This window comes from Panthera leo, chromosome C2, assembly GCF_018350215.1.
Source record: "Panthera leo isolate Ple1 chromosome C2, P.leo_Ple1_pat1.1, whole genome shotgun sequence".
In the NCBI taxonomy this organism is placed as follows: domain Eukaryota; kingdom Metazoa; phylum Chordata; class Mammalia; order Carnivora; family Felidae; genus Panthera; species Panthera leo.
This window is the reverse complement of record NC_056687.1, coordinates 45,320,361-45,346,113: the sequence shown is the minus strand read 5'-3', so window position 1 is coordinate 45,346,113 and position 25,753 is coordinate 45,320,361. Positions and strand designations below refer to the sequence as shown.

The 25,753-nt window shown below is 37.1% G+C and overlaps 1 protein-coding gene and 1 pseudogene across 2 annotated transcripts in view; one reads left to right on the top strand and one right to left on the bottom strand.

Moving 5' to 3' along the window:
* EPHA6 (EPH receptor A6) overlaps positions 1–25,753 on the bottom strand; it is an 861,509-nt gene that overhangs the window by 234,850 nt on the left and 600,906 nt on the right. For both annotated transcript variants that reach the window (XM_042903083.1, XM_042903084.1), the window contains 3 exons: positions 11,964–12,072; positions 8,173–8,246; positions 5,401–5,526 (listed from right to left, as the gene is read on the bottom strand). In XM_042903083.1, coding sequence (XP_042759017.1) covers positions 5,401–5,526; positions 8,173–8,246; positions 11,964–12,072 — 309 coding nt within the window. The remainder of the gene's footprint in view (positions 1–5,400; positions 5,527–8,172; positions 8,247–11,963; positions 12,073–25,753) is intronic.
* Positions 23,877–24,378, top strand: LOC122198458 (annotated as a pseudogene).

The window sequence follows — 25,753 nt, the reverse complement described above, 5'->3', positions numbered from 1 at the left end:
AAAAAAAATAATAACATTTATTTATTTTTGAGAGAGAGAGAGAGAGAGAGAGAGAGAGAGAGAGAGAGAGAGTGCATGAGTGGGGAAGGAGCAGAAAGAAAGGGAGACACAGGATCCAAAGCAAACTCCACACTCCAAGGTGTCAGCATGGAGCCGGACATGGGACTCAAACCCACAGACCATGAGATCATGACCTGAGCTGAAGTCTGACACTTCAAGGCACCTAAGCGTCCCCAAATAACATTTGTTCTTTAGAGCAAAACACAAGGAAAAGAATTCTAATAGGACTCACTGGCCAGCAGCAAATAACAGCCTTGCACATAAAAGTCCCTTCCCAACCCTATGAAAAATGCTTAATGGTCTACACCTTTATTTATTTGAAGTATTAACTTCTTTGGCCTCAGAAATACATTTATCTAATTTCTGGATTTTTTTCAGTTTTTATATTCTCAAATTTCTCATATTTATCCATTATCCTCATATTTTGTTATATGAGAACAGGTGGGTATAGTTTTTGAGCTCTTATACAAAAATAATGTAGTATTTGGAATCATAAAAGAACACAAATAAGCTTTCATATCTATAAATTCTCAAACATTTTCATGAATGATAAAATAATAATAATAAATCTTAAGGATTACAATTATTTCTAGATTGTATATATCTCTAATTGGTTCTTTCAGACTTTGGTTTATATGTAATTTATTTTCTTCACAAAATACATTTATTCTCTAAATATCCATACAGCATAAGAAATTCAATATTCTTTCATGAAAATGATTTCCTGATTGTCTTTCAGTTAAAATTTTTGTTTCAATGAGATATTAAATATCTTTAAACTACTTAAGATTTTTTAAAATTGGGATGGTTCCTTTTTAAAGCACATTTTGATACCTTTTATGGACACAGTGTTTTGAGTTGAAGAGTAAACTAATAGCATAGATACAATATAACACAGTGGTTAAGAATAGCAGCTTGGGTAGGGATGGATAAATGGATAAAGAAAATGTGGTATATATATACAATGGAGTATTACTCAGCAATCAAAAAGAATGAAACCTTGCCATTTGCAACTATGTGGAAGGAACTGGAGGGTATTATGCTAAGTGAAATTAGTCAGAGAAAGACAAAAATCATGTGACTTCACTCATATGAGGACTTTAAGAGACAAAACAGATGAACATAAGGGAAGGGAAATAAAAATAATATAAAAACAGGGAGGGGACAAAACAAAAGAGACTCATAAATATGGAGAACAAACTGAGGGTTGCTGGAGGGGTTGTGGGAGGGGGGATGGTCTAAATGGGTAAGGGGCACTAAGGAATCTACTCCTGAAATCATTGCTTTACTATATACTAACTAATTTGGATGTAAATTTTAAAAAATAAAAAAATAAAAAATAAAGTTAAATTGTAAAAAAAAATGTAGCTTGGGAGTCAGTCATAGCTGGGTGTGAACCCCAGGTCTTCTACGACCTAATCTTACAATCTTGAGCAGGCCACTTAATGTTTCTTAACCTCATTCTTCACCTATAAATGAGAATAATAATATCTTCCTCATGGGGTTATTATGACAACTTTATAAGAAAATATATGAAAAGCACTTAACACAGGGTCTGAACTTGAGTAGGTGCTCAATAAAAACTATGTGTTAATCATCATCATTATCAGAATTGAAGAATCTCCAAAGGGAAGTAGCAAAAAAAAAAAAAAAAAAAAAAAAAAAAAGCTAGGGTAAGCATTATTATTACCAAAGGTTAACATTCAATTTCACAAGGGAGTTAGCTATTATGTTAAGACTTCAACAATAAAATACACTAAAGGAGACAGGTTAAGATGGCTTGCTGCATTCCTTGTGCTGAAGGCCAGGTGTTTATACATATATATCTCAAACCTGACGACAACCTCAGAAAGCAGGTAGGTATGCCCATTTTATAGATGAGGGAATTGAAGCTCAGAATTTGGCCCAAATCATGCAACTGTTAAACTGCAGAATCACTACTTGACTAATTTGTTTGACTCCACAGCCCTGTTTCAACTTAACTTCCAAATTCGAGTCAACTTTGGGAACTTTTCAAACTGGACCACGCAACCTTATTCAGACCAGATCTGAATCTGAAGCATGAGTTTATAGGCAGCTTACACTTTATCAACCCTCAGCTTTTATTTGCTCTTTCATCTACAATCTAACTCATCTAAAGGAACCCAAGAATTCCCAGGCCTAGTAAATATACCTGCTGCCTGCATATAGCTTCACTCTGCAGGCTCTTCTCTGCCTAGACTTGGAACATTTCACTACCCTGGAAAGTGCCCAGGACAACATTTTAAACTATTTCTTTATAAACAAACAAAAAAACAAACAAAAACAAAACAAAACACATGTAGGTCTTGTTGATTTCTCCTCAGCAATGAATGGTGAATCTCAGTATCCCCTCTATGGCTTTCTCAGTGCTTCAGTCAGAACTAAATACCTTTCCCCTGACAATTATTAAGACCTGATGTCTTGCTTCTCTCCCATCACCACTACTCCAACACACCTCTCCCCTCAAGTCATTTAATTTACATCTCCAAGGGAAATACCTAATGCACACAGATGATGAGAAAATAGGAGTCTGAGAAGAAACAATCAAATAGGTGGGAAAAAATAAAGGATATGAGACAACCTAAGGAAAGGCTTTATAGTAAAGTGTTGGGCAAGTAACCAATTGTGTAATTATGTCAGAGATGTTACATAATTCTATCAATTCTTCCATAGTTTGACCAAACAATGCTTTTTTCACACTACTTCTGTGACAAATGTCCACAGAATTACTACTTTTTTCCACATCCAAATAGAGTTTTAGGAACGTGACATAATGAGGTTAATTACAAAGTAGCACTGGCCAGGAATGCAAAGTGCAAAGTTATGTTACAATATAACATATGTTACAACTTTGTAACATAAAGCATTTTTATTTTTATGATTTTTTTTGAAGACAAACAATAAAAAGACAGCATATTGTATGAAACTTGAAGTAACCAAAGGTGAATAAATATAAAAAGGAATACTGGTGTATAGGATTGACTACCTGGTTTACATATTCTTTCTTTGCCAAATGAGAAGAATCCCAATACAACTTATTAGATGTTAGATAGAATAGGGGGAATGATATTCAAGTAGTCTCTTTAACAGTCACTGCTTTGGCAATGTGTCATACTTTTTTTTTTTTTTAGGACAAAATTTATATTCTGGTTGAATAAAATCTAAAAAACTAAAAAAAATACTTATTTGTTATCATTTAAGATATTTGATATTATTTCTCAACATTATGATTTCAGACACTGCCATTTAATTTATGCACAAAGGACTACAATGGAAAATGCTTCTACTGTATCTACATGAGGACTGAACACTGCAGTATAAAAGGCTATACCACTTTTTCTTGGGGACTTGAGGAAGAAAGCCAACAGTAGCATGCAATGGAATTATTTAACCTTCTCTCTTCTCTATTTCTCTGCTGTGTTAAGTAAATGAATCCCCAAACTAAATGACTATAATGCAATCACTCTTTCAATTATACCTTCAATGCCCATTGATGTGTTTTATGTTCAGCAGAAGAGAATAGAGAATCTGGTTTCATTCCAGGTTCTTAATCTTTCTGATAAGACAGACTCTTCAGCTGTGAGCACTAGGATTAAGTGTATAGGCCCCTTGTGTCAGCTTTCAAAGGGAGCTCTAGCCTTGTAGGAGATGAGATGACCCATTGTGCATAGCGAATGAAGTGATATAATGAAGGACTCTCTCCAAATGTTTCTGGAATTCCTGTATAGTGCTAGATTACTGTGTATCTGGGAAACAGAGTCCATTCAATGTGACTAGTCATACAGAGTCCTGAGTTTAGAAGGGCTCTGTCACTTGTTTAATGCTCTCATGTCACTATCTTGAAATTCTTAGTAACTTTTTAACAAGAGACTCTACATTTTCATTCTGCATTGGTCTCTGCAGATTATGCAGCTGGTCCTCTTGTGGAGAAGGGCTTTGGAAAGAAACAAGGGATGGTCAGCTTCTTTCTTTGGCCTCTGCAAAGACATGATACCTGGCTGGAATGGTCATGCTTTGTATGTACTGCTCAAAACAGTACATAACAGGTATCCAGCATCGAGAGGAGACCAATACCCCTGTTCAGGATCCAGTCTCCCTTCTCTACTTACACTTTCTCCTTCCCCTTCTTAGCTGTTTGCATGGCTGTCCAGTCAGAGAATATGTTTCCAAACTCTCTTTGTGCCCAGGTAATTGAACTGGACCATTGAGATGTGAATAGACATGTTTACAAGTTCCGTGTTACTGTCTTACAGACAAAGCCAAAAAAAAAAAAAAAAAGACTGAACTCTTTCCTTTTCTTTCTCACAGGTTGGAAGGCACATGCATTGGTGTCCCAGCTTTGACCATTCAGAGGAAGATGACACACTAAGGAAAGGCAGAGCAAACAGTACAAGGAACTTGGGTCCTTTCAAGACCTCCTGAATGATCATTCCTCTGCTAACATGGACTGTTCCTTAGGTCAAGGACTTGAAAGAAGAATAAATATGCTGAGGCCTCTTTGTTATACCAACTTAGCCTCTGTCATAAGTATGAACAGAATAAGGTCTTGGGAACTAATTCACAATAGTTTTGTATTTATATAGGAGAGCTGAATAAAATAGTGTTCTGTTTGAACATTCTACATAGGGAAAATCACTAATTAGCATTGAAATGATATAAAACTATACTGAAGCTAATTTTACCCTCAATGATTTTTAGAACACTTCTGGATCCTGCAGAGCCAGTCATCAATATGAACACTAATTATACTATGTATCTATAGATGTTGGGGCCTGAGTAAATAATTTATTTTATTTTATTTTTAATTTATTTTTTTTAAAGAGAGAATGCACAAGCTGGGGAGAGGGGCAGAGAGAGAAAGAGAGAGAAAGTATCTTAAGCAGACTCCACGTTCAGCAAGGAGCCCAACCAGGGCTCAATCCCATGACCCTGGGATCACGACCTGAGATGAAATCAAGAGTCGAATGTTCAACCAACTGAGCCACCCAGGTACCTTGAGGGCCTCAGTAAATCTTTAACAACTTATGAAAAACTCCTGAAGTTACATCTTCAAAATGAATTCCTGTATGACCCTAGTTTCATTGTAAGTTACCTCCATACTGAAAGAAGACTACAGGAGTTAAAAATGATGTTTGCTTAGAAAATGAATTTAGGTGCTTACATACTTAAAAAAGTAACAGCATATAGAAGATAATTTTACTTCTCCTTTCTTGAAATTTTTCAAGACTAAAACTGCTAAGATTTAAAATATTATGTTGATAACCTAGCTACAAAACCATCAAGGAATCATATCTTCAAAAGTACAGATTTTATGTTTACCTGCCCCAATGACTCTCTCAATGCGAATTCTTGAGGGATCAATCTCCTTTGCAAATTCATGAACTGCTAGGGATGGGTCTTCATATGTATCTGGATCTATGTAAGTTTTAATTCCTGGGAAGCGTACTGCAAACCAACAACAACAAAAAAGATTGATTTAGTTTAAAAGTATTTTAGTGATTACACATCTTGTGTATGTTTAAAACAAGGATTGACATATTAAAGTCGTCATTCTTGTTAGTTACTTCAATTCTCTTTTCTTTCTGTCCCACTCCTCCTCACCCCCCAATAAAGAGTTGAGTACTTGGAATCAAAAATTTATTTACCTGTTAATGTAAAATGACCTGGTGGTTTAATAGAGAGTGAGCTGACAGGTTCCAGAAAACATATTTATTATATTTCTGTAAAATGTCTAATCAGCTCACTAATTCACAAACAACCCATACATTTTGTACTTGATCTAGCTCAGGACATGGGGGGAAAAGGCATAAGCCTTTCTCCCAAAACCCTTTCTGCCAAAATGAGCAAGCCTGTTGGTGTCCCTCCTGGACACTTTGCACTCAGATGACAAACAGGGATGGCTGGAAAACTTGAATGTGTGGTTATTTTTTCATTTGCCACTTCTTTCAGTATCTGAAGAAATCACAGACTGTGTGTAGATATTCCTCTATTTTGCTGGTAGGTTTCTGTTTTCCAATGGATTTCTGGCTCCCGGAGGACAGGAGATCATTTCTTATACATCTTTGTATCTTTCCAAATACCTTAGGTATGGTTTTACAGGCAATAATCACACAGCAAACCTTTATTAAATATGAATTAGTAGGGATTAAAAGATCAATGCAAATTCGTGGCATAGTGAATAGGTGATACTTGGTTTTGTTGCTTTAGATTTTGAAAGCTGCATAATACCCCGAGTTATTTGTTGGCTAGGATTCCTTAGAAACATGCTCTTGCAAGAAAATTTCAAAAGCAAACAAATAAAAGCTAACGAAGTGAGTTTAGAGGAGGTGCTGAAATGTCCATTGTCAGCAGAATTTGCTTCATGAGTTCCTCTACACTTGTTGCCCCCTTACATTACTTTTTGCCTACTGTCTTCTGCTACCAGATGAACAACAATGAAAATATTAGTACTTCCCCAAATATCATCAGCAAAGCATTCTAGGTATACTTAGGCCTGACAATGATTCTGAAATACTATGCTTTATGTGACTTCCAAAGTTTAGATTGGAGGAAAAGAGAACAGATAATCTTTACCTCTGGTTCATATTGCAGATACTTTTTTACTTAATGGGAGTTGTGGTTTCAGAATGAATACTCTATAAACTCAAATCCAGTGGCTACTATTAGATGATTAGTTGTATCTAATTGGATATGTGGTGTTAACATCACCTTCTTTTTTCTTGTAAACACAATATATGTCGACTATCTGGTTACTTATTTAACTTACCCATGGTTCCTTAAAACTCGGTTTGTTATCTTTCTTTTACTTCCTTGGCTGTCTTAGGTTATTTTCATTGCTTCTTGCTGGGCCCATCTGGTTTAGTTTATGCAAAAACTGCTAGTTGGAAAGCAGATAATAAAATACCTCAGGAACATCTTTTTCCTTTGCATTTCAGTACTAAATGCCCTGCAGTGAGTCTTAAGGTTGCTCAGCATATGTCATCTATCCAGGTGTTTGGGTCCAGGTTTCTGCATCTGTTCGCAGCATTTCCAGCTCATCCCATGGCTGGCAGTGGCTGTCTTAGCTTTCCCTTCTCTGCCAGTGCAGTGAGCCTCAAACGTATTGTAAGAAAAGAGCAGCCAGGGACACCTTGCTAAAAATGCGTATGTCTTGGCCCTACCATGCACCTTCTGAGTCAGAACTCTGGCGAGTGAACATGGAACATCCTAATACAGATAGTCCTCAGACCACTGACAAATCCTGTGAGCCTTAGAAATAGCCCTAAACCGTCCCTCTAGTTTGTAATTTCCTCACTTAAATCCTTTCTGCCTCCTTCAGAAAGTGATATAGATTGAAAAGTCTCTTACTCCTTTTGCTCAATCTGAAGTAAAAAAATGAGTTGAAAGAGTTAAACAGCTTGCCTCACACATTATTTCTACACTGTGGTTAATTAGAGAACATCCCTTTCTGAGATGTTAATTCAGCATCTCACGACAGAGAAACCGTCTTGACAAAGTAGTTTGCCATTTGGAGGTGGAGGTGGAGGTGGGTGTTGGGGAGGAGAGGGTGGCAATTATCAAACCAACTATAGTGGTAATTATAACTTGCTTGGGAAGAGATTCTACAAATGAATATAACCTTGTAGTCAGCTCAAGGATTTCATACATATTCTAAAAGTTAAAGAGCTGATTTTCTTTTTTAGTGTTAATGAATTGTAAATTGATTTGTTATATGTTTAAATGACAGTCCCTACAAGAAGGAATAAAAGTTCCCTAATATTTCTATGGCTAATGCTCCACTAAATTAAACCAACTTGCATTCAGGAGTCATTGTGAATGGTAAATAACTAGATATAAGCAGTCATCTTGTATTTTTAGCATATTCAGCCTTCGTGTTTTCCAGCAAGCAGAATTAGGAAAAAAGTACTATCATTTAATGAGAAGCAGGTGCAATTTCCACCAACAAACCTGGAATCCAGATGAAAAGCCTTAATGCTGAAAGGTTGGAAGTACATTTTTTCAGGTTTTCTCAACTCAGTGGATACAAGTTTAAAATGAACTCTTGAGGGCTAGAGCAATGTAAAATAATGGAAGGGTCACTGTACTACTTACAATGCCCATTCTGCTGTAAGTGGTTTCTCCTCTTCTCTTCTGACTTCATTTTAGCTTTGATGTACCATTGGCACCTTTGAAAAGGGTAAGCAGAATCTTAGTTTTAGAATTATGCTGGATGAGAACCAAAACCAACTAAATTACCTATCACCAGTAGGCCAAGTTCTTATCACAAAGGCCATGTTTAAGAATATCTTTATATCACAAGTTTCTTTTTTTTTTTTTTGTATAGATCAGAATTAATCCCAGATAAGAATAAAATACTCTCACGTGGATTGATTGGTTTGAATGATAGGAATCTTAGAGAATATTCTATAATCAGCAATAACCATCACATGCTTCCTTATAGAACTTCTAATAGCTGGAGCTGGTAGAAAGCATTAAAAGTCAAAATGAGAAAATGTTTTTGAGTCAGAATCTCAGAAATTTAGACAACTGTTTTCTAGTTTCATTGCTAAAGAACATGCTTTCTTTTTATGTCAGAATTTTGTAAAGGTATGTTCTGTTCTCTCTTGGGATAATTGTGCTCTGAGAAAGAGAAGATGCTTATCTCGCATGACTTCTGCAACATGAATAAATTCTCCAGCATCCATGTGATTTGACAATTCATCAAACTTCTAATTCCAAATGGTTAAACAGACTACATCTGTGGTATATCATCCAATCTTTCAATGTGATTTTATCTTCAAACCCTAAGGCAAGTTGAGTATTTATTCAGAAATGTCTTACAGTTTTTATAGAATAATTTCCAATGAATACTCCTCTATTATGTGCTTAAAGTATATTATTGGTTTAAAAAATGAATTTTTTTAATCTTATGTAACTGAAGTAGTCTTCCCCAGTTTGTAGAATATTACTTTCTAATGTGATATAAATTGGAAAACATGGAAGTAAAAGCTGAAAATAATTTAGTACAAATTTTTCTTTACCATTAAATTATCTTTTAAAGATAATTCTGCTTCAGAAATCAAAAATAAAGATAACTTTTGAGCCCATCTCTCAAGTTTATTAGGCCAAATTGATTTAGCCTACAATGCCTGTAATATCTTCGTTAAAGCTTCCCATATTCATGTGTTGAGGCAATAATTTCTGATATTTTAATGAAATGCTTTTCCACATGTGTATGTGTGCCATTTAAATCACTGCTGAAATACTCAAAGAGGAAATAAAGCCTTAACTCATATTCTACAAATACACATAACTGTAACTTAAAAGTTACATCTGATTGTGCCATATATCGACTCACTATTAAATGAAACATCATTTAAATCAATTTCCATTATAAAGTTAGAGGCTTTTTTTTTTTTCAAAAAATTGAGGATAAAAGAGGCCCTGCTGTTTAAATAAAATCATACATGAGAAAGTACCCCACAGTTTTTCAAGAGTACTTTCAAATAAGAAAAAAATAATATTTTTGAATGAAATTAACCATCATATATAAATTATCACAGTCTAGTTGACATAATTTGTGACTTTGGAGTTAGAATCACCTTATAGGTCCCCATCATACTTTAACAACTGAATAATCTTTCTGGGCCCCAAACTGAGTGCCTTTAAATTATGTGCAACTCCATGATAAAGAGAATATTATCAAGGTATCAATGCCCCCAAACTCACAATGCATGAGCAGCACTTAGGTTATAAATGGCAATGAAAACACAGTAGAGTTATTTCTTCCACTTAACATTTTTCTAATAAGGTTTGTTAAACACATAGCAACACATAAAGTGTTGGCATGTTTTCTTTTTTTTACCTAATTAAATTGTCATTGTGACTTTATATGTACCAAAATTGTATTCTAATCCTTCTTCTTGCAAGAGAGTCGTAGGTACGATCATAAGAACTCTAACATTTTTTTGTTTGTTTTTCAAACAAGCTTAGACCTCCACTAGGATACATAGGGTTTTGCTTGTTTTTTGGTTTTTATAACCAGTTCTCCCCTGCTAGTGATTAAGGATTTTGTAGATCACGTTTGGTATTTGAAGGATATCATACTGCATATTTTGTTTTCAACCTGATGGTTAGTTGGTTTAGAGACTCCAACATTTATTTTCTGCCCACTGTAAAAGATGGTTGTACCAAAGCTGTAATGATGGCAAGGACCTGCCAGAGGTTAGCCTGAGGTATAAAGAGAGACAGAAACAGGAGAGTGCTGGGCAATAGTATATGATGGTGACACCATGGCATGCCCAAACTAGCACTTTTTATTAGGATTAATTTATCAGTGTTCCTGCATTCTTTCAAATTTTTTTTTCTTATTACTATAGCTATCACTCTTCTATCAGTTAATCAGCTTCCCCAAACAGGGGACTCTGAGACACTCTCTATTTATTACAAGAGCAATACTATGTCTATTTATACATAAAAAATTTTAAGTAAACGTGGGGTACATGTGTCCATTTTACAATTAATTTCATAAAGAAGTCACCATTTCAACTCAACCATATTAAAATATTCATGTGTTTCTTTATTCCTTGGTAAGTTTTATCAAAGTGGGTTTGTTATACCTAGATCTGACACCTTCAATAGCTAGCAGTTACAGTCAGGCAGGGACCCAAACTTCTAAACATTTGTGAACTTATTGATCTATACCTTTACCCTGCTCTAAAACTGTAGATAATAATTTTCCATGCATGCATATCCTCTATAATTTAAAAGTGAATTTTAATAAAATATTGGTATGTAAGTAGAGTTTTTAAATAAATAAAAAAAGGTGTTTTATTGTTTATTCACTAAACTATTGCCCCTGAAAGTAGCTATTTGTTATTTCTGCTCATTATCAAATATCGACACTTTCCAGTTGAGACGGTGTACTTTAGCTGGTGTCATCATAGATGCATACTTTTTGGCTGGTATTCTTACTGCACTTTTAAATCATGACATTGTTTTCTTTGCAGTATGTGTGTTTTTCATATTATCAGGAAAATTCATGAGATATTCTTTTGTGCCCCTATTGATAATCAAGAAAGAATTATTTTTTCCTTAGTAGGAATAAAAATATGATCTGAATATATTCACAGTTTCTAACAAAAGTCTGGGCCTAATAACAAGGCTTATATAACAAGGGTTACAGAAAAAATCTTTTATATGATTTCATACATACTACCTTTACTCACATCTCTGTATAGTCAGTCAGTACCTGGCTCATGGTAACAATCTAATATATCTAAAAATCAATAAATGGTTTTAATTCATTGTTATATCAAATGTGTGCAAAAATGCAAATATAAGATTTAGATACCCGAAGCACTTTGACCAGCTAGTCAGGATTCAGATCTAGGTCTTTTGCTCTGTTCAATTTATTGTTGCTTTAAATTTCCACCCCTATTACCTTCAAGTGGAGAAATACCGGATTTATAAAACCAATTAATGTAATTCTAATATAGATCCATTCAACACTTAATGAATAAATAGAACACATTCTATAACACTAAATTTATAGAAAACTTTTATATAAATTCTCTGTTGAATGATTTTTTTTTTCTCCAGGAAAGATCTCTTTCATGGTGTAATTTGAACGTGGTAAAGGAAAAACTTATCGAGTAAGAATTTATCTTTCATAGCTTTCAAAGTGTTTCTATCACGTCTTTAGTTGCTTACATATTTCGAAGCCTATTGATACAGAGAATTGGACATGGTGGTTCTGTTATCATATAAACTTCAGTCAGAGCAGCCTGCCCTGATCCCTTTTTCTCTCCTAGTTTGCTACATTTGAAAGCATATGAATACACAGTATTATAAGAGAATGGTTATTCACAAATCTTGGAAATAATCTGGTATGCTTCCGTTACCTCCCAGTGATTAAGAAGAACAAAGTAAGAATGACGAGGAGAGTAAATCCCCCAACAGCTGCGGTGGCTATCACGAGAATCTGTCCCTGTTCAGCCGCCATGTCAGAAGCTGAAACACAAATACAATATTAAAATTTCCCTGGGTGACATTTCACTAAGAAAATTATTTTACAAGTTGGTATATGCTTGAAAATATGGTGATGGATGCCAAAAATGTCCACCATATTTGCCTTTATTTAGCACACAAACCAAAATAAGGGCTGAAGATGGAGGTCATAACCCACAACATAGCCCTTTTCTTTTTTCTTTTTTTCTTTTCTTTCCTTTCCTTTCCTTTTCTGTTTTTGTTTTTACAAAAGTACCAATAAAAGTAGATGGATTCTTAGTATCCCACATTTTAAGATTAAGTATTTGTTGCAAATTTAAATCAGCAAATAGACTTAAAGGATTTTGTTTATATTATTGCTAATTTATTTCCTTAAACACTTGAATCAAGAGACCAGGCTTTATGCACTGTTTTGATGTCTCTTTCAACAAAGTGGAAAGACTATTGCATAATTCGTTTTAAGAATGACCTTTTTTATATTTCATAGAGATTAATTCAAACATTAAAGTTAGGAACTTACACTTTATAGGACAAGGATATACATAGGAAGTTCTTAGATGTTTAGCAGTAATTTTAAAAATGACATTTGAAAGCTTCCTTTTTTGAAGAAAAAACTAGATAACATATGGTAACAACATATTTCTTTCATTGACAAACCTATAAAAATTACATGGGATGCATGTTTTACTACTGCTTAGGCAACCTTCTAAAATACATTACTTCAATTAATTCATTAGCACTTCTCATTCTATGTATTACTGAAGTTTTTTAATTTTTTAATTTTTTAAAAAATTTTAGTATATGTGCTGCCGAAGCAAGCACAATTTTTTTTTATTTTAGAGAGAGAAGGGCATGAGCAGGAGAAGGGCATGGGAAAGAGAGAGAGAATCCCAAGCAGGACTCAATCCCATGACCCTAGGATCATGACCTGAGCTGAAATCAAGAGTTGGACGCTCAACCAACTGAGCCACCCAGGCACCCCTGTATTATTGAAGTTTTAATAAGAAATACTTTTTATTGAATGGGATATGAACAATTGCTTCATAATAGAAGTAAAAAACTGAAGCCCACAGAAGGTAAAGAACTTGCCTGACTTCACACATGACCATCTCCAGAATTCAAGGTTAAGTTTTATGTTTCATTTCCCCTTCCTATGCTATAACTTTAAGTAATAATTCAGTTATTTGGCAATACTCTAAAATATTGAATCAAACAGTCCCTTTAATATCCTTTCACTTGAATAAAGCTTTATTTTTATTACTATAAAAATCTATTAAGGGGCGCCTGGGTGGCGCAGTTGGTTAAGCGTCCGACTTCAGCCAGGTCACGATCTCGCGGTCTGTGAGTTCGAGCCCCGCGTCAGGCTCTGGGCTGATGGCTCGGAGCCTGGAGCCTGTTTCCAATTCTGTGTCTCCCTCTCTCTCTGCCCCTCCCCCGTTCATGCTCTGTCTCTCTCTGTCCCAAAAATAACTAAAAAACGTTGAAAAAAAAAATCTATTAATCAAATAATTTATATGTAGAAAATTGTATCAAATAATATAACTGAAAAACATGGGGCATCTGGGTGGCTCAGCTGTTAAGCCTCCAACGCTTTCTTTTTTGTAATTTTTTTTAACATTTATTTATTTTTGAGAGACAGAGCGAGACAGGGCTTGAGTGGGGGAGGGCTGGAGAGAGGTGGGGACACAGAATCTGAAGCAGCCTCCAGGCTCTGAGGTGTCAGCACAGAGCCCTGCATGGGTCTTGAACTCATGGACCGTGAGATCATGACTTTAGCCGAAGTCAGATGCTTGACCAACTTAGCCACCAAGGCGCCCCAAACCTCTGACTCTTGGTTTTGGCTCAGGTCATGATCTCACGGTTCGTGAGTTTTACTGCCCTGTCAGCGCAGAGCCTGCTTGGGATTCTCTCTTTCTCCTTCTCTCTGCTTCTCCCCTGCACATGTTTTCATTCTCTCTCAAAACACATAAATAAACTTGAAAAAAGGAATATAACTGAAAAAAAAACCATTTAATTCTCTACCATAATAATTCATTAAACTTGAGTACTTTAAGACTTTCACAGAAATAGTTCTTCTTCTGGGAATCAAGTAGGCAATATACACTATGTGCAAATTTATATCCAGAGTAATAGCTTCCTCATAAAAATGACATATCTACTAGGGAATTTTTGAGCATTAAAAGCTATTGTTAAGTAAGAAACCAGTCACAACATTTAAGAGGCTTTTTAAGAAACCTAAATGTAAATAAAAACAATTGTCATTTATGTTCAGTTTTCAGTAAGAAATTTATTAAACCTTGGAATTAGATTTTATTCACTATGATTTAATTAAGATATTTTCAGGCATCTATTTCTTTCAGCTGATAATCTGTGCAGAAACAAGGTAAAGGGTTGCATCTTATCCAATAAATAATGTGCTGAAGATTTTTTATTAGGTCCTCACTGAATTTCCTAATCTTCAAAATAACACTGATACTGCAGGAATTAATGAGTGCTCTAAAATGTCACATTTCACATGAAAATTATTGAATAACAAATTATAAGGGATAGATGTTACAGAAAACATAAAATAACATTAATTTTTGAAGATACAGAAGATGGCATTTAAAAAGAAAACATTTACTTAGCAACTGCTGTATTTGTAAAATATATAATATAGTTCAAGAGTTTTAAATCTGGAGACTGTACTTTCACAGTAGCCAGGTAGCAAGTAATTTACTGAGACCGTATATTCAAAGTTCAGACAGGGAAGATTATGTAATTGGACCTTCTGAGACTCAGATTACTTTGTTATAGAACACTGTGTTGTTTACCTTAAACAATCGCTTAGCAAACTGCTATTTTTACTAATATACCTTCATTTTCACACTTATGATTATATATTTATGAACTTTGCTTCAATTGAAATTTTAATAGAATATCAGAATAGGCAGTTGTGTCACTTTGAAAAATGCATATGCCTGTATAATTGTTTCTTAAACTTCTGTGCTAGAAATCCTAAACACTCTTCTTTGGAGATTGGCATACAGTTGACCCTTGAACACTCAAGTTTTAACTGCATGGCTCCACTTACACGTAAATGTTTTTTGATAAATACAGTATAATACTGTGAGTGTATCTTCTATTATGATTTTCTTAACATTTTCTTTTCTCTAGCTTACTTTACTGTAACAATATACTATATAATACATATAACATACAAATATGTGTTAATTGTTTTTGTTATTGGTAAGGCTTCTAGTCAACAGTAGGCTATTAGAAGTTGAGTTTTGGGGAGTCGAAAGTTATGTGTAGACTTTGGACTGGATGGGGCAAGGGGGTTATTGGTATCCCTAACCCTTGCATTGTTTAAGGTTCAGTTGTATATAAATATATAAGTTATTTGAAATAAGAGTGTATGATGTCATGCACCGTTATATACTGGGAGTAAAGTGCCATGGATTATAGGGCTGGGATGATTATGAAAACATTAGAAATACCATCATCAACAACAGTCACTATCTATTTCATACTAAATTATCTTCTAGCACTATGTTTAGTGCTTCAAATTCATTATCAAATTTATCTGCACAATAGTCTTAATAGGTAGGTACTACTATTATTCCTAGTATAGGTGGTTATATTACTTGCTGAGGTCACACTTCTTGTACACAGGAAAGCTAGCAATCCAATCCCGATTTGTCAGGCTCCAGGCCCATGCTATTGCCAGTATTTTACACTACCATTTTCACTAATAGAACAAATGGCTAGATCCAGCTCTTTTGTGGGTCCTAGAAAAATCATTAGCCTCGCCTGACCTTGGCTTCATGTCTGTAAAATGAGAATTTTGAATTAAATGTTTTTTTTCCACAATCTTTCAAAGCTATTTTACTATGGTACTATGTTATCCATAAAAGCTACAAATATTGGGAAGAGCAAGATTTGCCATATGGGAGTAAGAGGAACACTCAGGACCTGTGTTGCTCCTCTTGGTCCTGACAGGGATAATTTCTGCTTTATTATATCAGTGTTGGCCAATCACAGAGCTGACTCTATCTCAGGATGAAGTCTATAGTCTTTAACTTTGCTCACATGGCTCTCTACAAATGACTCTAAATGTATATCTCCAGATTAATCTCTTATCGTTCTCTATGTTGAATTCATTCCAGTTCCTTAAAATGTGTCAAACTTTCTTTCATGGCCAATTCCTATTTAATCCTCCTATGTGAACATCACATCATTTGGGAAGCTTTTTATGCTTGTTTAGATTTAATTAGGACCCCAGACTTCTGTTCCCATAGCTCTTGGACTACTTCTACCAATACATTTCTATCATGCTTTACTGAAATCACTTTTTTTGTAACCTGTCTTTTCAATTAGACTACGAATTCTATGAGGGGAGGGGCTTTACTCACTATAGTATCTGTAGTAATTTGAATGATGACATCCCCTCCACCCTCTCCCTGCCCCTACAAAAAAAAAGTATTTGCAAGTACAAGTAAGTTCCTTAACTTACTACTCATCCTGTATTAGCTGGGTGGGCCCAAATCCAATGACAAGTGTCCTTATAAGAGACAAAATAGAACACAAAGTAGAGAAGTCCATGTGAAGACAGAGGCAGAGATTAGAGTTATATAGCCACATGCCAAGGAATACCTGGAGCCACCAGACCTAGAACAGGCAAGGAAGGATTCTCTCCTAGAGCCTTAGGAGAGAGTATGCTTTTGGCCTCCATAACTATGAGAGAATAAATTTCTGTTGTGTGTGTCATCTGCTATAGTAGCTCTCTGAAACTCATACAGTATTCAAACTATAGGACCTGATACAGGTCCTATTTATTGAGTAGTAGCTCAATAAATATTTGTTTGAGTAAATGGATTGAATTGTCATTTGCATTAGATGATTCTGGTTAAAAAAAAGCCAGATTGACCTAGGGTTATCCATATCCTTACCTTCCACTTGATATGTAAAGATTTACCCTGAAGGTAGTTATACGTATGTGAAGTAAGTCTACCCAACATAATTTTAATCAGAAGATGCAATTATTCTGTATGCTTGAAGATAATGCTTTCCAGAAGGCAGGAGGTGCTAGAAAGTACAGGCTTCTACATTTAATCAAGTTAAGTTGATTAAACTTAGAAATGTGAATATAAGTTTAAGAATGCAGGCGGAGGTTGGAAGATGGTGGCTTAGGAGGACACTGGGCTCACCGCGCATCCTGCTGATCACTTAGATTCCACCTACACCTGCCTAAATAACCCAGAAAACTGCCAGAAGACTAGCAGAACGGAGTCTCCGGAGCCAAGAGCAGATAAGAGGCCCACGGAAGAGGGTAGAAAGGGCGGCGAGGCGGTGCGCGCTCCATGGACTGGCGGGAGGGAGCCGGGTCGGAGGGGCAGCATGCAGGCCAAGCAGAGCCCCCGAGTCTGGCTGGCAAAAGCGGAGGGGCCGGACAGAGTGTGTTCGGACAGCAAGCGCGACTTAGCGTCTGGGAGGTCATAAGTTAACAGCTCTGCTGGGAAAGCGGGAAGGCTGGAGGACAAAGGCAGGGAGAGTTGCTGAGCCCCCGGAACTACAGAGCTCAGCTTGGCGGGGAACAAAGGCGCTTGCCAGCGCCATCTCCCTCGCCCATCCCCCAGCCAAAATCCCAAAGGGAACCAGTTCCTGCCAGGGAACTTGCTCGCTCCCCGCAAACACCCAACTCTGTGCTTCTGTGAAGCCAAACCTCTGGTAGCGGATCTGACTCCCTCCCGCTGCCACAGGGCCCCTCCTGAAGTGGATCACCTAAGGAGAAGCGAGGTAAGCCTGCCCCTCCTGCCCCCGTGCACCTTGCCTACCCACCCCAGCTAATTCGCCAGATCCCCAGCTCCACAAGCCTGGCAGTGTGCGAGTAGCCCAGACTGCCACCCCACCCCACAGTGAATCCCGCCCCTAGGAGAGGGGAAGAAAAGGCACACACCAGTCTGACTGTGGACCCAGCGGTGGGCTGGGGGCAGACATCAGGTCGGACTGCGGCCCCGCCCACCAACTCCAGTTATACACCACAGCACAGGGGAAGTGCCCTGCAGGTCCTCACCACTCCAGGGACTATCCAAAATGACCAAACGGAAGAATTCCCCTCAGAAGAATCTCCAGGAAATAACAACAGCTAATGAACTGATCAAAAAGGATTTAAATAATATAACAGAAAGTGAATTTAGAATAATAGTCATAAAATTAATCACTGGGCTTGAAAACAGTATACAGGACAGCAGAGAATCTCTTGCTACAGAGATCAAGGGACTAAGGAACAGTCACGAGGAGCTGAAAAACGCTTTAAACGAAATGCAAAACAAAATGGAAACGACGACGGCTCGGATTGAAGAGGCAGAGGAGAGAATAGGTGAACTAGAAGATAAAGTTATGGAAAAAGAGGAAGCTGAGAGAAAGAGAGATAAAAAAATCCAGGAGTATGAGGGGAAAATTAGAGAACTAAGTGATACACTAAAAAGAAATAATATACGCATAATTGGTATCCCAGAGGAGGAAGAGAGAGGGAAAGGTGCTGAAGGGGTACTTGAAGAAATTATAGCTGAGAACTTCCCTGAACTGGGGAAGGAAAAAGGCATTGAAATCCAAGAGGCACAGAGAACTCCCTTCAGACGTAACTTGGATCAATCTTCTGCACGACATATCATAGTGAAACTGGCAAAATACAAGGATAAAGAGAAAATTCTGAAAGCAGCAAGGGATAAACGTGCCCTCACATATAAAGGGAGACCTATAAGACTCGTGACTGATCTCTCTTTTGAAACTTGGCAGGCCAGAAAGGCTTGGCACGATATCTTCAGTGTGCTAAACAGAAAAAATATGCAGCCGAGAATCCTTTATCCAGCAAGTCTGTCATTTAGAATAGAAGGAGAGATAAAGGTCTTCCCAAACAAACAAAAACTGAAGGAATTTGTCACCACGAAACCAGCCCTACAAGAGATCCTAAGGGGGATCCTGTAAGACAAAGTACCAGAGACATCACTACAAGCATAAAACATACAGACATCTCAATGACTCTAAACCCGTATCTTTCTATAATAACACTGAATGTAAATGGATTAAATGCACCAACCAAAAGACATAGGGTATCAGAATGGATAAAAAAAACAAGACCCATCTATTTGCTGTCTACAAGAGACTCATTTTAGACCTGAGGACACCTTTAGATTGAGAGTGAGGGGATGGAGAACTATTTATCATGCTACTGGAAGCCAAAAGAAAGCTGGAGTAGCCATACTTATATCAGACAAACTAGACTTTAAATTAAAGGCTGTAACAAGAGATGAAGAAGGGCATTATATAATAATTACAGGGTCTATCCATCAGGAAGAGCTAACAATTATAAATGTCTATGCGCCGAATACCGGAGCCCCCAAATATATAAAACAATTACTCATAAACATAAGCAACCTTATTGATAAGAATGTGGTAATTGCAGGGGACTTTAACACCCCACTTACAGAAATGGATAGATCATCTAGACACACAGTCAATAAAGAAACAAGGGCCCTGAATGATACATTAGATCAGATGGACTTGACAGATATATTTAGAACTCTGCATCCCAAAGCAACAGAATATACTTTCTTCTCGAGTGCACATGGAACATTCTCCAAGATAGATCATATACTGGGTCACAAAACAGCCCTTCATAAGTTCACAAGAATTGAAATTATACCACGCATACTTTCAGACCACAATGCTATGAAGCTTGAAATCAACCACAGGAAAAAGTCTGGAAAACCTCTAAAAGCATGGAAGTTAAAGAACACCTTACTAAAGAATGAGTGGGTCAACCAGGCAATTAGAGAAGAAATTAAAAAATATATGGAAACAAACGAAAATGAAAATACAACAATCCAAACGCTTTGGGACGCAGCGAAGGCCGTCCTGAGAGGAAAATACAATGCAATCCAGGCCTATCTCAAGAAACAAGAAAAATCCCAAAAACAAAATCTAACAGCACACCTAAAGGAAATAGAAGCAGAACAGCAAAGGCAGCCTAAACCCAGCAGAAGAAGAGAAATAATAAAGATCAGAGCAGAAATAAACAATATAGAATCTAAAAAAACTGTAGAGCAGATCAACGAAACCAAGAGTTGGTTTTTTGAAAAAATAAACAAAATTGACAAACCTCTAGCCAGGCTTCTCAAAAAGAAAAGGGAGATGACCCAAATAGATAAAATCATGAATGAAAATGGAATGATTACAACCAATCCCTCAGAGATACAAACAATTATCAGGGAATACTATGAAAAATTATATGCCAACAAATTGGACAACCTGGAAGAAATGGACAAATTCCTAAACACCCACACTCTTCCAAAACTCAATCAGGAGGAAATAGAAAGCTTGAACAGACCCATAACCAGCGAGGAAATTGAATCGGTTATCAAAAATCTCCCAACAAATAAGAGTCCAGGACCAGATGGCTTCCCAGGGGAGTTCTACCAGACGTTGAAAGCAGAGATAATACCTATCCTTTTCAAGCTATTCCAAGAAATAGAAAGGGAAGGAAAACTTCCAGACTCATTCTATGAAGCCAGTATTACTTTGATTCCTAAACCAGACAGAGACCCAGTAAAAAAAGAGAACTACAGGCCAATATCCCTGATGAATATGGATGCAAAAATTCTCAATAAGATACTAGCAAATCGAATTCAACGGCATATAAAAAGAATTATTCACCATGATCAAGTGGGATTCATTCCTGGGATGCAGGGCTGTTTCAACATTCGCAAATCAATCAACATGATACATCACATTAACAAAAAAAAAAGAGAAGAACCATATGATCCTGTCAATCGATGCAGAAAAGGCCTTTGACAAAATCCAGCACCCTTTCTTAATAAAAACCCTTGAGAAAGTCGGGATAGAAGGAACATACTTAAAGATCATAAAAGCCATTTATGAAAAGCCCACAGCTAACATCATCCTCAACGGGGAAAAACTGAGAGCTTTTTCCCTGAGATCAGGAACACGACAGGGATGCCCACTCTCACCGCTGTTGTTTAACATCGTGCTGGAAGTTCTAGCATCAGCAATCAGACAACAAAAGGAAATCAAAGGCATCAAAATTGGCAAAGATGAAGCCAAGCTTTTGCTTTTTGCAGATGACATGATATTATACATGGAAAATCTGAGAGACTCCACCAAAAGTCTGCTAGAACTGATACATGAGTTCAGCAAAGTTGCAGGATACAAAATTAATGTACAGAAATCAGTTGCATTCTTATACACTAACAATGAAGCAACAGAAAGACAAATAAAGGAACTGATCCCATTCACAATTGCACCAAGAATCATAAAATACCTAGGAATACACCTAACCAAAGATGTAAAAGATCTGTGTGCTGAAAACTATAGAAAGCTTATGAAGGTAATTGAAGAAGATATAAAGAAATGGAAAGACATTCCATGCTCATGGATTGGAAGAATAAATATTGTCAAAATGTCAATACTACCCAAAGCTATCTACACATTCAATGCAATCCCAATCAAAATTGCACCAGCATTCTTCTCGAAACTAGAACAAGCCATCCTAAAATTCATATGGAACCACAAAAGGCCCCAAATAGCCAAAGTAATTTTGAAGAAGAAGACCAAAGCAGGAGGCATCACAATCCCAGACTTTAGCCTCTACTACAAAGCTGTCATCATCAAGACAGCATGGTATTGGCACAAAAACAGACACATAGACCAATGGACTAGAATAGAAACCCCAGAACTAGACCCACAAACGTATGGCCAACTCATCTTTGACAAAGCAGGAAAGAACATCCAATGGAAAAAAGACAGTCTCTTTAACAAATGGTGCTGGGAGAACTGGACAGCAACATGCAGAAGGTTGAAACTAGACCACTTTCTCACACCATTCACAAAAATAAACTCAAAATGGATAAAGGACCTGAATGTGAGACAGGAAACCATCAAAACCTTAGAGGAGAAAGCAGGAAAAGACCTCTCTGACCTCAGCCGTAGCAATCTCTTACTCGACACATCCCCACAGGCAAGGGAATTAAAAGCAAAAGTGAATTACTGGGACCTTATGAAGATAAAAAGCTTCTGCACAGCAAAGGAAACAACCAACAAAACTAAAAGGCAACCAACGGAATGGGAAAAGATATTTGCAAATGGCATATCAGACCAAGGGCTAGTATCCAAAATCTATAAAGAGCTCACCAAACTCCACACCCGAAAAACAAATAACCCAGTGAAGAAATGGGCAGAAAACATGAATAGACACTTCTCTAAAGAAGACATCCAGATGGCCAACAGGCACATGAAAAGATGTTCAACGTCGCTCCTTATCAGGGAAATACAAATCAAAACCACACTCAGATATCACCTCACGCCAGTGAGAGTGGCCAAAATGAACAAATCAGGAGACTATAGATGCTGGAGAGGATGTGGAGAAACGGGAACCCTCTTGCACTGTTGGTGGGAATGCAAATTGGTTCAGCCGCTCTGGAAAGCAGTGTGGAGGTCCCTCAGAAAATTAAAAATAGACCTACCCTATGACCCAGCAATAGCACTGCTAGGAATTTATCCAAGGGATACAGGAGTGCTGATGCATAGGGGCACTTGTACCCCAATGTTTATAGCAGCTCTCTCAACAATAGCCAAAGTATGGAAAGAGCCTAAATGTCCATCAACTGATGAATGGATAAAGAAATTGTGGTTTATATACACAATGGAATACTACGTGGCAATGAGAAAGAATGAAATATGGCCTTTTGTAGCAACGTGGATGGAACTGGAGAGTGTGATGCTAAGTGAAATAAGCCATACAGAGAAAGACAGATACCATATGGTTTCACTCTTATGTGGATCCTGTGAAACTTAACAGAAACCCATGGGGGAGGGGAAGGAAAAAAAAAAAAGAGGTTAGAGTGGGAGAGAGCCAAAGCATAGGAGACTGTTAAAAACTGAGAACAAACTGAGGGTTGAAGGGGGGTGGGAGGGAGGGGAGGGTGGGTGATGGGTATTGAGGAGGGCACCTTTTGGGATGAGCACTGGGTGTTGTATGGAAACCAATTTGACAATAAATTTCATATATTGAAAAAAAAAAGAATGCATTAGCTCATTCAACAAATGTTTATTGAGAACCTACTACATGGCAGACACTGAGATAAACACTGGAGATTCAGTTACTGACCTCATGGATTTACAGTTCATGGGAAAGACAGACGATGAAAAAATAACTACAAGTGAAAGAACTGTTAGAAAAGGGATATGCGGGGCGCTCTGGAAAGGAATAAGCAGCCTCTCGCAATAAATCGGTAGAGTGGCAGTTAGGAAATACAGTTGATCCTTGGAAAATGTGGGAATTACAGTGCCAATCCCTGCAGTTGAAAATCACCCTATACCTTTTGATTCCCTAAAACTCAACTACTGTTAAGTAGTTATAGCCTACTGTTGACTGGAAGCCTTGCCAATAACATAAACAGTTGGTTAACACATATTTTGTATGTTATATGTATTATATACTGTACTCTTATGATAAGTTAAGCTAGAGAAAAGAAAGCGTTATTAAGAAAATCATAAGGAGGAGAAAATACATTTACAGTACTGTAAAAAATCTGCCAATAGGTAATGCTCTGAGTGGTCTTGTGGATCTGTCCTATTTCAACAATGTTTGGACAGAACAGATCCAGGATACCCCTTCTTCCTCCAGCCTCCAGTCACCCTCCAAATCCTTTCCAGTCACAACCTTTGAAACCATAATCTCAGCCACCATCTGCCTCTGGGACCACCAACACCATCTTTTGAGCTTAGCTCTTTATTGCTGATCAAACATGAACTCCCAGATTCATCAGAATTATTCCACCGAGGTGGACAACATGCATCTGCAGGCCTCCTACACCTACCTCTCTCCGGGCTTCTATTTCCAACTTGACACTGTGGCTCTAGAGGGCATAGGCCCCTTCAGCAACCTGGCTTAGGAGAAGCAGGAGGACGCTGAGGGGCTCTGGAAGATGCAAAACCAGTGGGGATGGTCGGGTCCTCTTCCAGGACCTGCAGAAACCATCCCAAGATGAGTGGGCTAAAACCTTGGAAGCCGCTATGGAAGCTTCCATGGTCCCAGAGAAGAACCTGAACCATGCCCTGTGGGATCTGCATGCCCCGGGTTCTGCCTTGCATACCCTTGTCTTTGTGACTTCCTGTAGAACCACTTCCTGGAAGAGGAGGTGAAACTCATCAAGAAGATGGCAACCACCTGAATAACCTCCACAGGCTGGCTGGCTCCCAGGCTGGGCAGGGTGAGTATCTCTTCGGAAGGCTCACCCTCAAGCATAACTATTAGCCTCCAGAGCCTAGTGGCCTTTGAAGGGCATCCCCCTGGTGTCAGGACTTCTTCCTGAGCCTCTCCCTGCAGCTCCTATGCAGCTTTTTAACCACTCTGGAACCTTCTCCCAAGCCTTGGACCAAGTGAAAACAATAACACTTTTTGCAGAAAAAAAAATTTAAAAAACATTGAAATAAAATCTGTTGTGTAAGTGGATCTGCACAGTTCAAAGTTGTGTTGTTAATGTGTTAAGAGAAGGAGGAGGAAGAGGAGAAGAAAGAGGAGTCGCTCCTTGGTTAGAGGCCTCAAAGACCTGATTAATTTAAATGGACACTTAGAAAAACAAACCATAACAGCATCTACCAAATGGATTCCAGAATAGTACAGTATAGCTAACAAATCCCCCTGCCATGATTGAAAACTTGTCTGCTTGTACCATCTGTTCATTTTTCAATCCTAAAAAAAAAAAAAACAAAACCACATTTCTAATTAGTTTGGTAGGATAGGATGTGTATTATTTACTCCTGTAAGTAACTCCCTAGAGAGCAAACCTGTCTTTAAAAAGATACAATGAAATCCAGGTAAGGAATGAAATTTATTTGTGACTAGCTGATTGGAAATGTCTTTTTGCTTAATGGAATAAGGTCTTAATGGAATAAGGTCTTGGAAAAATATAAGTATATTGAAATTATTATTTCATCGTACAGTTTGGAAAGAGGCATACTTCCTTAAGGGGCAAAAAGAGATGCAAAATTGTTACTGAACTAGAGCTTAGCACCTAGCCAATGCTTGGCATAAGTAAGGATGCCACTATAAGGGAGGTTTGCTTTAGTTGTTTCTATTTTAAGAGGAGAAAAAAGCGAAGTTCTTTACTTGGAATCCAAATACTTTAAAAAAATAGGTTGGAAAAAATAAATTTCATGTCTTTAGGGAAGTATTGGAGAAAAGCAATTTTTCTATTTTTAACCAAAGATTTTTCTTCTACAGAGACATGATTTTGTCTCTCTGTAATCAAGATTATTCTAGTTTATATTTACATTTCAAAGTAAAATCTGTTATTTGTATGCTGTGTCATTTTCTGTGGAATAGCTTTTTAAAGTTAACTCTTTTCTGTTATGAACATCTTTTTAAAGTTATTGAAGACAGCAGTTACATATTTTTTTGAATAAAGTTTTTCTCAAAATGCTGCCCAGGGAAATAAATGGTGGTATATATTTGTTTCATATTCACATGTTTTATTTATGACTCCCAATTCTTGATGAAATGTCAAAATTTCAAATGATATTATCTCATCATTTCAACAAAATGATTTTTTTAAAGCACAGCACAAATCTCAACAATGTAATGGATTGATAGTACCCAGGAAATTAATCTTAAGGTTTATTG